General features: G+C 40.3%; 2 protein-coding genes, 1 non-coding gene and 1 pseudogene across 4 annotated transcripts; 1 reads left to right on the top strand and 3 right to left on the bottom strand.

The window, feature by feature from the left end:
- Window positions 1–1,489: 1,489 nt before the first annotated feature.
- tcf23 (transcription factor 23) lies at window positions 1,490–4,193 on the top strand. Of its 2 annotated transcripts, none has more exons than XM_046852589.1 (3): window positions 1,490–1,758; window positions 1,903–2,184; window positions 3,907–4,193. In XM_046852589.1, exons 1-3 carry the CDS (start codon window positions 1,633–1,635, stop codon window positions 4,024–4,026), a joined length of 528 nt encoding a protein of 175 aa, XP_046708545.1. In that variant the 5' UTR covers window positions 1,490–1,632; the 3' UTR covers window positions 4,027–4,193. The 2 variants fall into 2 exon arrangements, with proteins under 2 accessions (XP_046708545.1, XP_046708551.1); XM_046852595.1 differs by having other exon boundaries at window positions 1,506–1,754.
- LOC124393589 lies at window positions 2,966–3,120 on the bottom strand (annotated as a pseudogene).
- A 2,370-nt stretch (window positions 4,194–6,563) lies between the features above and the next one.
- nop58 (NOP58 ribonucleoprotein homolog (yeast)) lies at window positions 6,564–14,172 on the bottom strand. The gene is made up of 15 exons (XM_046852564.1): window positions 13,994–14,172; window positions 13,404–13,480; window positions 12,191–12,243; window positions 11,770–11,894; window positions 10,698–10,834; window positions 10,441–10,505; window positions 10,086–10,220; window positions 9,730–9,875; window positions 9,482–9,608; window positions 8,236–8,534; window positions 7,975–8,036; window positions 7,611–7,759; window positions 7,374–7,492; window positions 7,158–7,247; window positions 6,564–6,952 (listed from the first exon to the last, which is right to left on the bottom strand). The coding sequence occupies exons 1-15, from the start codon at window positions 14,036–14,038 to the stop codon at window positions 6,908–6,910; spliced, it is 1,674 nt and encodes a 557-aa protein (XP_046708520.1). The 5' UTR covers window positions 14,039–14,172; the 3' UTR covers window positions 6,564–6,907.
- LOC124393609 lies at window positions 8,111–8,194 on the bottom strand. Its single transcript, XR_006927345.1, has one exon. It is a non-coding gene; the product is annotated as a small nucleolar RNA SNORD11B (small nucleolar RNA).
- Window positions 14,173–14,314: the final 142 nt, after the last annotated feature.

Genomic DNA, 14,314 nt, shown 5'->3' with positions numbered 1-14,314 from the left:
CTGCTTAGTGTTCCAGTAGAAAATATACAAATCACTCTTTAAATCGACTCATTCTTCTGAGTCACATGCGTTCGAAATGAACGAATCATTAATGAACGACACATAACTATATAAAACATTTTGTCACATCCAGAGCTTGTCGTCTCTTTCTGTGGCATTTTCTGCAGCACTACAGCTCTGTCCTTTGAATCGGTTTCATGTGTCGTAGCGACAAAACCTGGTTAACTTCATGTTCTTGCATCAAACCTGCTCTCGCACTGCAATAAAGGCGTATTTGAGTTTGCTTGAGACATGAATTACCTTACAGTGGACTGGAGTAGTCTAGTAGTCTCATGATGTTTGTTTTCAAACCACTTGTTTCGGTCTGTGGATGGAGTGTGTTCACTTTCTTGTCACACCAGAGGCTCAAATCAAATGTCCTAAATACAATGAATTTGTGATTTGGAAGATACAATTCTTCACACTTGTGTCACTGGATGTATTGAAGCTTGTCTCATAAGCCCCTGACTGAGAAAATGACATGAGATTGAGAATAAATTTGTTCGGATGGTCATTGAGTTTACTACTATTTTAAAATTCGGATTGGATTTGCATATGTGTGACATCCTTACAGCTCTATTATCAGAGGAATGAACTACACCTGCTGTACAAACTGAGCTGTAATCTGACTGGTCATATTATCCAATAATATAATGGACACTTTTTTTTTTTTTACTAGGAATTACTTTCATTTCCAGCTTGTAGTACTTAAAAAAATTATGGAGTGAATAATTATTCTCTTGTCAGATTGCACTAATAATATTGCTAATAATTTTCACACATAATCATAATTATGATGTCGTTTTAATATTATTCATACCAAACTTTAAACAATCTGTTTGTGGCTTCTCCAGGGTGCTGTACAAAACATCTTGCCCAGATCATTCATTTCAAAGGCTATTCCTCTTATTGTGCAAGAACAAGAACTTTGTTCCATATTCCTGCTTGCTTTTTACATCTCCAATCACATCCATTAGCAAGAGTTGCACATATTTTGTAAGTATTTTCTACATCCAACCAAGATCTACAAGCTGTTCATATATATCACAGCTTGTCAAGTAAATATTTCCACTGTCATTTGCCAAACTGGCATGTGTCCACTGTATGGACTATAGCTGGCCTATGCCACACTTTTTCGGATATGGAATTGTAGGGACACAGATCTTATAAATTCTTTAGTATGCAGCATTTATGTGGACAGAGGCACTGAAGTTAGTTTACATCGTTTGGGTCACTGTGTCCGTGCAGGTCATCAGGCCAAGGCTTGTTCTGGGATGGAACTGCAGCTGTGCAGGGACTCATTGCTTTTCCCAAGCCCCCCTCCATCCCACCGGGGGACACCCTGCAACTCCCCTGAGCTCAGTCTGCTTGGCAGTGAGTGTCTGGGGGAGGCAGGGCAGAAGATAACACGCTGCTTGAAGATCCCCAAATTACCTCACCAGATAAGGCAAAGGGAGGAAGACGGAGCTCAGCGAGGAGGACGCCGAACCTCTGGGCGGAGAAGAGGAGAGATCCCTAGTCATACAGCTCATCTCTGAGACCTGGGCGCTTCCACTGAGAGAGACTGGTTTGGTGTGCTCTCTGTTCATTTCCATGGCAGACTTGATACTGACGGAGGGTTTAGCTGGGGAGCAGGAGGAGAATGGAGGCAGACATCAGACTGTGAGATGGACACAGCCATGCATGAGACAGGCCATGCGCCGAAAGCCAAAAATGTGGGTAAGTCAGACCAGAAAACAGCCGATGCGTGGTTATAAATATTACATTCGCTTGTAGGATTTATTACGATGCCCGACAATCCTAAGTCTTGATATTTATTTATTAATTTGCTTCTCATCATCTTTCTCATTCCTAAATTTTCAGGCAAGATCTGGGCCTGGAGTTCAACTCAGAGCATCAAAGACCCAAAATTCCCCTGAAAACGCAGCGAGGGAGAGGAGTCGAGTGCGAAACCTGCGCCAGGCATTTCAGAGCCTTCAGGCCGCCTTGCCATCAGTTCCTCCGGACACAAAGCTCTCCAAGTTGGACATTTTGGTCCTGGCCACCAATTACATTGCACACCTCACGGAGACGCTGGACCAGGGAGGAGGGGTGTGTGATTTCCCCCCACTGCAGAGAACTGAAGGATACCTGCACCCTGTAAAGGTGAGGTTCATTCAGAACTGATATTTACTCTTCAACATTTTCAATAAAATATTCATAGACACACGGTTATGAACCGACGTTCATGCAATTACTATAAATATAATTTTATCAAAACCATCCCATTTCATGTGTTACATTTTAAAGATGTTTTTACATTATTAAAAGTCAATTTGAATATATTGATTTCTTTTTATTTCTATTCATGTTGTTTTTTTTACAACGTAGCAGTTCGATTTCTAGTTTTGCAAAATGTTAACGTGTTAAATGGGGAGGCAAGTGTATCAAAATGTTTTGACAGCTTGCTAGCACCTGCTTTCTGAGATTCAGCTGCTGTAACATTTAGGCTTCATCTCATCATATAGCCAATATTCCCAAGCTACTATATTACTTAAACTTAAAAATTTTCATTGTCCTCTAGCCATCAATACTATAAAGTTTCTGACCACAGAAGAGAATGAAATCATTACTTTGCACTTGCAATATCATATTTTATTATTACTATTACATATCTTTTAAAGTTCAGAAATGATTAAGAGAACAATATGATTTAAAACTTGACAATGTAAGACAAATGTACAGAAAGAGACATAAAAAAATATATTTGCTTTAATCTAACATTATCATTTATAAATTATGAGCTAGACTGTTTTGTTAACTATGTTTTCAAAATGTACATTGTGATATTACGTGTGTGGTGATCTGCGGAAATCAGTCCTATATTCAGTCCTAAATCTGTCCTACAGACCAACAATGGCACTTTTGGTAGTGTCTTTTAAATGGATCAGAGCCTTAACCGCTGAAGCATCTGTGCACATCAGAAATGATTCAGTTGAAATTCACCTATTTGGGGGTCAGCACAGCCTGAGTGCAAAGACTAGTCCTTCCTTTGGATAGATCACCTTTTTGATCATAGTATTGCCTCTGCCAGGTAAGTCTTCAGTTAGGTTCTGACAGAATATAGGGTTTTTCCTATAATATAACATACTGACAGGTGGCAGACTGATGTACTGTATATTAAAAAAATACACTATTGAAAAAAAAAATCTTTTTAAACCTGACCATAAAATTCCTCTGTTTTTTTGAGCATTCTATTCCACATTTAGTCCCTATTTCCTGTTATGATGACCTCCACTCTTCTGGGGAGATGTTCCTTAAGATTTTGTGGAGATTTGTGTGAGATTCATTCAGCCACAAGGGTGTTAGTGAATCCAGGTACTGATGTAGGTAAAGTGATGTGAATGTGAGGATTTACATTCATCCCTAAGGTGTTCAATAGGGTGGAAGTTAAAGCTCTTGAGCAGGACACTCAAGATCTTCCACACACTTCCAACCTATGTAAAGCATATTTTCATGGATTTGTCTTTGGGCAGAGGGGCATTGTTATTGTGGATAAGGCCTTCTACTTTAAGACAAGAGGAAATGTAATTCTACCGCATCCAAATATGTTCTGTACTACTGTGTACCTCCAAGTTTGTGATAGAAGTTTGGGGAGGAAATACAAATGGCTGGAAATGGCAGTTGTTTTAATACTTTTATCCATATAGTGTATGTACAGTTTTTCTAGCATTCAAACTCTAATGCTGGCATGATCCTGACCAGAATAAAAACCCCTAATAAAACTGAATCAAGAAAAATTAACAATAGAATAGAAGCATTGATGTGTTTCTGTCTTGCATTAGCTGTGAGAGCATTTACATTCTGTATTTTTTGTTTTTCTTTCAGAAATGGCCCATGCGCTCTCTGCTGTACTGTGGGAACATTGGCGAGCGAATAACAGCAGCAAACCCCAGTCAGGAGGAGTGCAATTCCCCCAACAGCACAGCCAATGTCCAAGCAGAATGAGCTGATATAATGTCTTTTATCAACTCCTAAAAGATCAAACCATTATAATTTAACATTGTGTTTAATATTAGGCTGAATTCGGATCAGACTTATTCCAATTTCCAATAATGCACAATATTTAACTTTTTTAAATTCAACGGAATTAAAGATGAAGTTGATTACTTGAATTCACCATAAGGGCCTGTATTACATCTGTTTCCATTTAAACACAGATCCTGGTATCAGTGGTGAACAGTAACGAAGTAAATGTAAATTGTTACGGTACTTAAGTAATTGTTTTCACGTATCTGTACTTTACTGGAGTTTTTCCATTTGGAGAGACTTAAACTTCACTACATTTCAAAGTCAAATATCCCACTTTTTACTCAAATACATTTTGCGAAATCGGTCGTATTTACGAGTGGATAAAAACGTAGCTGGTCAAGCAGGAAGCAGGCCACCAATGTCTTGAACTTGTTTTGATTGGTGCTTGGTGGTGTCTACTTATCTCGAACATACTCAGCGTCAGCTCAACAGTTAGCAGAACATATTAAGAGGAATATATAATGGAAGAAACTTCTGATTCAAACTTGTGACAACACAAGTGGCCTTATTTTTTCGTTGGTTTTGGAAGGAGGTTTTGGGCTCAATAATTTTAATAGATATCAGTGGTTGACTCATTCCTCATTCTATTAATAGATTGGTGTGTTGAGTAACTGAATCTTTTCACCAAAGGTGATTAAGCAAAGTGAAATTATGATAATAGGGTCATTATACCCGTAATAAATCATAATGCTTTGGATACTTGAGCACTTTTACTGAGTGTATTTCTATTTTAGCTCAAGTACATGGTTTGAGTACTTCGTCCACTACTGCTGGAATCCCACAAAACCTACTTCAAGACATGAATTATATATTCGGAAATAATACCGTAATCCTTTTACTTTTCTCTTTCCAATTCTTTTAAAAACAAGCCTCATTTCACTCATTTACAATTTCCCATCCCTTTGGCATGGTTGTTTTCTCCTTTAATTTGCGTGTCCGGCACTACATGGGAGTGAATGAGAGTCTTGATTAGTAGACGGGGAGGATTGTTATGGGGAACACTTGGCAACCGAATGAGAGGAGGAGCCATGATTTGATGTGCTCTTAATCAAGTTCCCTGCAGCAGGATTTCACATTTATTCCAGGACGACTCTGTTTGCAAATCCACACCGATAATTCACACACTCCAGACTCCAGTTATCCAGTACAAATTCCTAGATTTATGTGTCAGACCAAAACAATGTAGATCACCAAATTCAGCTGTCTTCCATGCACACTGGTCAACTCACTCATAATAAGCATCCTGTGATCGTTCCCATGCAAAGGATCACATGAGCACAGCTCTATAAGGAACCGTACAACGGTCAAGGCTAGCTCTATAAATCTGACGGACAGTCCGATAAAAGCCTTCACTCTCTTGTTAACTGCAGAATTGTTTCAGTAAGGCAGGGGTTATGGACCATGAGAGCGAGGGCAAACATTTGTGCTTCCATGCTACAGACATTCCTGCTCAGTTTTCTCACCAATTAAGGACAGATGATCATGGTTCAACATCCAAGAACACTTTGCTTCTTCTCTAAATCATATACATAAATCTAGGAGATAAATGATCACATGAAGCACTTCACAAAGCACCTTGTTCAGTACAGACATTAACCCTAAGTTTTAATATACATAATTTCTTGTTCAAATAGACCCCATGTTTCCTCTGGTGGACAGATTATAATTAAAATATCTCCTCTATCTCTGAATCATTAAAACCAGAACTCACTGAATTTATGCTGTCTTGTCTGCTTTGGCCAAGGTTCCTGGACCAAAGTCAGAAAAGGAAACATGGACAAACATTACACATCCACAAAAAGCACAGGAAGTCGACCTACATCTGAGATGATAACTTCACTCAACAAGGTGGTCCATGAAAATCTTTCCTGAACACTGAAAGGAAGGACTGAAGTCTACAAAAGAACAACAATTTATCCTGGCTCAGGTTTTATACTAGTTGAATGTCCTGGTCAGTACAAGAACATGCTAGTTCCATCTAGACTCATCAAGCATAACTTTATGGCCATCTGCCTATTATGATGTTGCGTTAAGCATTAACACCTTCAGCAATTTGAGCTACAAGAGCTCGTCTGTTGGACCAGTCTTCGTTCCTCAATGAGCCTCAGTCGCCCATGACACTGTCACTGGTTCACCGCTGTTCCTTCCTTGGAACTCTCTTGATAAATACTGACCACTGCAGACTGGAAACAGTCGTCTAGACATCACAATTTGGCCCGTCTCAAATCCTTACGCTCGCCCATTTTTCCTGCTTCTAACACGTCAACTTTGAGGACAAAATGTTCTCTTGCAGTCTAATAAATAAATCCACCCACTAAACAGGTGCCATGATGAAGATTATGAAGTGATTAACGCTGATGTTATGATGTTAATGTTTTGCCTGTTTAGTTTATAACCACTGTACATCATTAACATGAAAGTTTTTAACAGCAAGTCAATGAAAGAGGCATAACCATGAGATAAAATACTATATTTAAATGACAGGTGAAACGTCCTCACAGTGGACACGTTTCTCTCGACAGCTCAGCTTTATGATGTAATGCATGTTTACGTAACATTTCATTTTCTTAAAACTAAAACAAATTCTAAAAGGAAATTAAGTCGCGGGCACACAAGGTGAAACGGTTTACAGTGAAGATATTCATGATTTCCAACTGAGCTATGAACAGAAGATTTTCTGAAACATTAAAAAATAAAATAAATAAATCATGCAGGTCATGTGACCACAACATAAAGTCCAAAGATGTATAAATTTACATAAGCAATGAAGATGATTAAAGTGGGAAATGTATTGTCCTCATTCTTTAACTTTTTTCTTCTTTTTCTTCTTTTTCTCTGTAGTCTGGTGAGAGGAAAAAACAAAAAGCAATTATAATTAGCATAAGAAAATACATTTTCCATCCATACACACACACACACACACACACACACACACAAGTACACTGGGTTGCACAATGCAAGATTCTGAAGCACTTGCTTCAAAAAAGGTAGATTAGAAGCATCCACTGTAGAAAAGAAAAAAAAAAAAAAATAAAATAAAACCTTACCTCTTCTGTGGGACTGATAACTGCCTCAGCTTCCTCCTCCATGGGTGCTTCAACTTTCTTTTCTTTCTTTTTCTTCTTTTTCTCTGTCGTCTGTGAACGTGGGTGGAAAAAAAGAGAAGCATTTTGTTTTAAAAGCCGATTTCCTGTCGTTTCGCCAAGTGCCATAAATAAAACAAACTACAGAGGTGATCAAAGACGGCAGTTCTCGGTCCTCACCTCTTCAGCTGGAGCAGCTACAACCTCCTCCTCCTCCTCCATCTCCACTTCCTCCTCTTGGTGCTTCTTCTTTTTCTTCTTCTTCTTGGGCGTCTCTGTTTCTTGTGCCTCTTCGGCTTCTTCAGAACAAATACACGAGCAACGCATTCAGATTTACATTCAAATTCATCCAGAACTCAACCTCAAAATGCGTCGTTCGCCATTTTATTAGAGAACACGGTGTGTTTTGAATCTCACCTTCTGTTGGCTTTTCCTTCTTTGCTTTTTTGGCCTTAACCTCCACTGGCTTGTCTTCTTCCTCTGCCTCCTCCACCTCCTCTATCTTTCTCTTTTTGGAGGCAGTTGGAAGCGTCGAATCGCCAGACGGGTCGTACAATTTAACGTCGCTGTTGAGGAAAAGAAGCAGCGATGTGAAGCCTGGCGTGACAAATCAACATCAAAACACTTCTAGATGTAAAGTTATAGTAAAAATAGATAAAAAGCTTTTCCAACAAAAAAATAAATAAATTAAGTGTCTATATATCAGAGTTGATAATATAAAACACAAATCCACGACTTCCATTTTGACTAATCAGAATCATGAACGACGAGCCGAACTCACCTCTTGTGCTGATACTTGTCTGCTCTGGCCAGAGCTTTTCCTGATCCACTGATGCGTCTGGTCTGAAAAGTGATGACAAGCAAAAATTAAATCTCTGACAAGTTTTTTTTTTTTTTACACATAAAGCCTGATTAATATTAAGCTCAGATGAGGTAGTGACAAAAAGGCCACATGGAGAATTCAGGAATGTGACATGCTGTCGTTATCATCACCGCTTATAAACACACTGTAGATTATAGTACAGAAATGCACCGCACACACCCCTTTCTCCTCAAGGAAGCGTAGCCGAGCCTCCAGCTTGGCTCGGTTCTCCACTCCCATCTCGGCGTTGGTGTCTTCGCCCAGAGCGTCGTAGCGGATTGCCAGGGCTGTCTTGGCCGCCAGCATTCTGGAGATCTTGCCCTTGTTCTTGGCTGTGGTCTGGCCCACTAGAGAAGCGTGGTAGATAAGACCGTATTTGGGCGTGTCCCTTCTGGTCTTCAGTGCTCTGAAGAGTGCTTTCTCCGCCCCCAGGATCTGCACTGTAGACGCCGGTTGTTTGGCCAAGTTCAGCAAAGAACCTGGGTAGAAATTATAAAGGGAAAACAAACAGAAGTAGTAAAGGAAATCTGAGGAACCATGGAAAAGTTTATAATTTATTTCTGAGCAAGCCTAAATAAGGTCACAAGGACTTTTACATTGCAACAATTTTTTTTTTTTCATATTAATTACATGAAACATAACCCTTTCCTTCTAATCATTATGAACTGTGCAGTTGGACTACAAATCCTGCGACATAGAACTTAAGATCTAGACGTTTTAATAAATATAGCTACATATGTATGTGTATATATGATTTGATTTTCAGGACTGCATATACAAGGTGGTATCAAAAGGTTTAGAGACTAATGGTGTAACTGGTGCTGGTCTGACCACGTGCGCTACCACGTCTGCGATTTGAACACAAACTGAGCGTGAAATTCCACACGAAACTAGGTAAATCAGCCAGTCACTTAACGTGACATACGTTCGACATACAGCGATGTTGCGACAAGTCGTACGAGGTGTTTTTTGTGCTGCAGGCTTTAAGAGCGAAAGAACATCGCTGGAAGCTGATAAGAGATCAGCAATGCCTTTGACGAGCTCAACTGCCGGAAATGTCAAAACCATTCACCAACTTGTGCATGATGATCGTCAGAGAACAATCCACAAGATCTCACTTCTGTACCCACCCTACTACTGTGGACTTCACCCTCTACCCGAAGATGAAGCTCAAAAATCACGTTTTTCACAATCCAGAGGGTGCTTCAGGGGGGGGAAAAAAAAAAAAAAAGAAAAAAAAAAAAGACATTCTGGGAGTGCTCTACTTCTGTGCATGGGGACTATTTTGAAAGTGATAGAGTGTAAATGTAGATTAGATTAGTTTTTTCTTGTAAACAGAGCTAGTCTAGAAACTTTGATACCTCCTTGTATACTCCCAGGTAGATACAGGACTCAGAAACATGGACCCAATAACACCGAGTCTCACCTGCATGAGAAATGAGCCGAGCCCCCACCAGTTCCCCGACCATGACAGTCAGATTCGGCGCGATGGCCATCATGCGGTTTTTTAGGTAGTCATACAGCTGAGTGCGATACTCCGAGATCTCGATAACCTGTTAAACAATAAATAAATAAATAAATAAATAAATAAATAAATAATACAGACAAATACACTCAAACATTAACGCTGAAGGAACAAGCACAATCCCGTCTCGGTATAAACGCGAAACACACCTGGTCGCACAGGTGCATGATGTTGCTGATGTCCTCTTCGGACACTTCTGTTCCCATGGAGATCTCAGCAGCTAGTTTAACCTCTGCCTCCACCTCCTCCGGAAGCAATTCGGAGAGATCGGTGGTCGCCACGTTTGTACGGTCACCTACACACACACACACACACACACACACACACGAGAGAGACGATGGTCTTAGCATTGTTGACTATGTGCCTACAAATGATTTTTATATTTTAGTCTTTAAGACTCCTTGGAAACCCTGAAACTACTTGTTACTATAAAAACAGTAGTGTATAAAAGAAAAAAAGAAAAAACAAGTGAACGTGAGATTAGTTTATGGGTCTGCGCACTCACCGATCTTGCGGACCGCCTTGCAGTACGCCAGGTTGTCCGTGACGATCTTGCTGAGTTCTGGGAAGTGCCAGCCGTACCACTCACGGCAGCGCATGATGTAGTTATTCAACTCCTTGTCCAAATCGTCCAAAAGAGCTGCAGAGAAGAAAAAAAAAACGACACTGTTTCAGGGAGGAGAATCCATGATCGATCCTGACAACAGCAGATTCATATCACAGTTCTAGATCGCACACAAGCTCAGATGAGGTAGTGACTTAGACACCTTCATCAATCTCAGGGTCTTGACACAAGGTCATAATCATCAGCGCTTGGTCTTATAATAAATTATTTATTATAATAAATGAGCCACACTCACATATGGCTTGAACAATCATGGTGTCCACTTTGTCAGGACTGAACTTCAGCTTGTAACGGGAAAGGCTGTGGAGAAAAAAACATGGTTTTTGTTAAAAACATGTGCAAGCGTTGATACGCATGTGGATCATGTGTTGACTGTCTCAGTGGTAGTGACGAATGGTGGTTGATTTCTTCAAACAATTCAGCCATGCAACTAATCATAGACAGGACATTTTCTTTCTTTATTTGCTGTGTGTGTGTGTGAAAGCTTCCCACCTGTGAGCCAGACCCAGAGACATGGCACTGATTTCTCGAGGAGGAAGCCCGGTGATCAGACCCTCCATCTGAGTCCTGATGCCCCTCATGAGCTCAGCCACAGCAGGACTGTGCACGCAGCTCAGGTTTAGCTTGTCCTGGAAGCGAGATGTCGTCGTGTGAATTCGTCCAAACACACTCAAAGTCTTAACGTGTTTACACCCAAATAAGACATCTATTGCTTATTTATACGACCAAGAGATCGTGTGTGACGTTTACTTTAGGAAAAAATGATCTATCCATCCTCTCTATCTGCCCATGTCATCTATCCATCCCCTCTCTCTGTCTGCCCATGTCATCTATCCATCCCCTCTCTGTCTGCTCATTCCATCTATCCATCCCCTCTCTCTGTCTGCTCATTCCATCTATCCATCCCCTCTCTCTGTCTGCTCATTCCATCTATCCATCCCCTCTCTCTGTCTGCTCATTCCATCTATCCATCCCCTCTCTCTGTCTGCTCATGACATCTATCCATCCCCTCTCTCTTTTTGCCCATGCCATCTATTCATCCGTCTATCTTTCCAAGTCATCCTATTTATCCATCCAGGTCATCTATCTATCCATCTGTCCATTCAGGTCATCTATCCATCATTCTATTTGTCTAGGACCAACTATCCATCCATCTGTCCAGGCCATCTATCTAGCAATCTGTCTGTCTGCCCATGCCATCTATCCCGTCTTTATGTTTGTTAATGCCATCTATCTATCCAGCCGTCTCTCTGTCCCTGTTATTTATCTATCTAGCCATGTTATCAATTTACCCATGTTACTCTGCAGCATCTTACTAATTACAGAACCCTAGTAAATTTATATACACAAATTAACACTAATAAATGTTTCAGTTTTGTTAAACTTTTCTGGCTTCTCTAATGATTTTTTCTCTTCTACAGCGTCCACCCGAGGACACTGTTTACAGCAATGTTGCTGTGAGACTGTGAAAGCCCACAACAGAAATGCTGCGTGAACAGTTAAATCTAAGCGCACACGTCTCATTGGACCTGGATGCTGATTTTTCCTGGGGGAGCGTGCTTACTTTGATAACTCCTCCCAGCTTTGCGTCTGTTATCGCCAGCTGCTCGTGAGCCTCCTTAGCCACCACTTTCTTCAGAACCTTCTTCAACGTCTTCCCGATCTTCCCCTCCACTAAAGCGGTGGCCGCTAAATAGAGCGAAAACAGAGACTCGTTCTCAGCAAATAGTTTGCACACAAAAAGCCTTCAATAAAAAAAAATAAAAAATTAAAAAAAAAAATTAAATAAAAAAGGTAATAATAATGAGGAGCATCAAATGAGGATTAAAATTCACTGAAAATTACTGGGCATCGACCTCATGCTGTGCATTTAGATTAACAGATACATCATTGACACACACACACACACACACACACACACACACACACACACACACACACACACACACACACGTCATGCAGAATTACGACAAACAAGTTTGTACCTGCCAGAGCTTCGGTTGTGTCCTGAAACTTTTCAAAGTGCTTCAGTTTCACTCTGAAACAAGAAAAGGGTTATTTTACACATACATGGCAACCCTGTTCGAATGCATATAATAATCAGGCCTACTTTTTTTTTGTCTATGGCTTGTGGCTTATAGCTCAGTCTTTTTTTTTTTTTTTTTTACTGTTCCTTTACTTCATGCACAGCTCATGCCTACTGTATTTACACTGCCTACTATCCATGCATCTATCAAAATACCTTAAATTAATGTCTAATGGTTACCAGGTTGCTCAAAATACAACCCAATACCTTGCATTATAGATTTACAGCATAATACAGTGATTTACATTTTACCTCATTAATTAATCTAAGCTGCTAAAGAGTTAATCGCCTTTCTCAGGGGCCCAGGAGTAGCAACTTGGTGTGGCTGGGATTTGAACTGATGACCTTTTAATCCAAAGTCCAATCTCATAACCACTAATGCACTGCAGCACAATTAAACTCTTTCTTCAAATAAAGCAGCGATGTTAAAAAGATGGGGTCGAAGCGCAGGGTCAGCCATGATACAGCGACCCTTGAACACAAGAGGGTTAAGGGCCTTGTCTAAGGGCCCAAAAGGGGCGGTTTGGCGATATCGGGGCTTGAACCACCAATATAATGCACATCTTATATCTTATACCACAGTGCATGTAGGAGTAAAGGGTGGGCTTCGGGTAAAGGGTATGATTTATACATGTGTAAAGAACTGGTAAATTACTGGAGTAATGGTGGTGGTGTGTGTGTGTGTGTGTGTGTGTGTGTGTGTAGTAGAAGCTACAGCTTTGAGAAAGGCGCTGTATTTCAGTGAGTTTGTGAGGGACACAATGATATCCCTGAATCTATTTGTAAACATATGGAGAAACATTCTGGTGAATGAATGCTTTGATAAATGTTGGCTGGTCTTCGCAGTCTGCACACATATGATGTTTAGGTTCAGGGGGTTTATACCTATAAAACTAATTTATCAACTTGATACATATGTGAGTATGATCTCTATCAACCTGTGGAGGTGGTAGTCAGGCCTGTCTAAAACACGTGTAAAAACACATACAACTCCATGAAGCCACCATCGTGGACCTGAGATCTCCCTGATCCACCCATGACCACTCAGGTGAAGAATAAAACAAATCACGTGACATCTCAGATATAAAAAACTTTTTATAAACCATTCTCACATTCTATTGGCTTTCTCTGGCGTCTCAAACTCCTTCCACAGGCTGTCGACCTGCTGGAGCTTCTGCTCATCCAGCACCTGTACAGGGAAGAAAAAAAACTGGTCATAACTTGTTATTAAGATCAAAAGGAATCATCAAACGAACTGATCTTTTAATCGCAATGGCTTCTATCTCGCGTGGCTGCACGTGGGCAAGAACTTTTTTCTGCTCATGCGCAGTAGGTTACTTTAATGAACCTTATTTTATAGAACGAATACAATTATAAGCAGAAAAAACGAGCTCGTGTATAAATATAAAGCTTATTGCTGCAGTGACATCGTGTTGGATTTTTTTTTTTGCAAATTTAGCTACTTTAATTCAACACACCGATCCTGAATTAAAGCTCATCTAAAACACTAATCAATGCAGCACACGTGTTTTGGATAACGCAGATTCATCTAACATTGCGTTTTGATTCGTATTTATTCTCCAAACATGAACAAATAAACTTCAAACTTCTCAATGAATCCCAGCGAGCACACGTGCTAGTCAGCTAGCAAACCCGGGAAGAAAACTATCCTCGATATAAATAAAATGAAAATTATACAAACCTTAAATATTGCATATCCGGCAGCTGTTTCGAATAAAACTAACATTTTTGACGGATTATATTGTATATATTTGATGTATATAACTCGTGCTCCCCGGGTGAGAGCGGACTCGTGCGATGCAGCACATTAACTTCTTACCACGCGGTAAGGAAAAACGAGGCGTGCTTGTGCGCATGCGCGAGGTGAGCCTCGCCAGAGATCTATGCGCACGCGCAAGAGGTCTGCCGCGGTCTGCCACATTTGCGTTGCCATGTGCTTTATTTTAACGCGGGGTTAAAAAAATTAAACAATGTTTGTTTGTTTGCTGTTTTTTTTTTTTTC

The sequence above is a fragment of the Silurus meridionalis genome, chromosome 1, assembly GCF_014805685.1.
Source record: "Silurus meridionalis isolate SWU-2019-XX chromosome 1, ASM1480568v1, whole genome shotgun sequence".
Classification (NCBI taxonomy): domain Eukaryota; kingdom Metazoa; phylum Chordata; class Actinopteri; order Siluriformes; family Siluridae; genus Silurus; species Silurus meridionalis.
This window is presented reverse-complemented; position numbering and strand designations above follow the sequence as displayed.

What these genes read in the sequence shown, in the direction of transcription:
- nop58 (XM_046852564.1), bottom strand. Translation starts at nt 14,038, where the DNA reads ATGTTAGTTTTATTCGAAACAGCTGCCGGATATGCAATATTTAAG. An exon ending in CCAGAGAAAGCCAATAGAAT is followed by an intron (nt 12,244 to 13,403) that starts GTGAGAATGGTT and finishes TTCTTGTTTCAG; the next exon opens with AGTGAAACTGAAGCACTTTG. An exon ending in AGCTGGGAGGAGTTATCAAA is followed by an intron (nt 10,835 to 11,769) that starts GTAAGCACGCTC and finishes TCTCGCTTCCAG; the next exon opens with GACAAGCTAAACCTGAGCTG.
- tcf23 (XM_046852589.1), top strand. Translation starts at nt 1,633, where the DNA reads ATGGCAGACTTGATACTGACGGAGGGTTTAGCTGGGGAGCAGGAGGAG. An exon ending in GCCGAAAGCCAAAAATGTGG is followed by an intron (nt 1,759 to 1,902) that starts GTAAGTCAGACC and finishes CTAAATTTTCAG; the next exon opens with GCAAGATCTGGGCCTGGAGT. An exon ending in GATACCTGCACCCTGTAAAG is followed by an intron (nt 2,185 to 3,906) that starts GTGAGGTTCATT and finishes TTTTTCTTTCAG; the next exon opens with AAATGGCCCATGCGCTCTCT.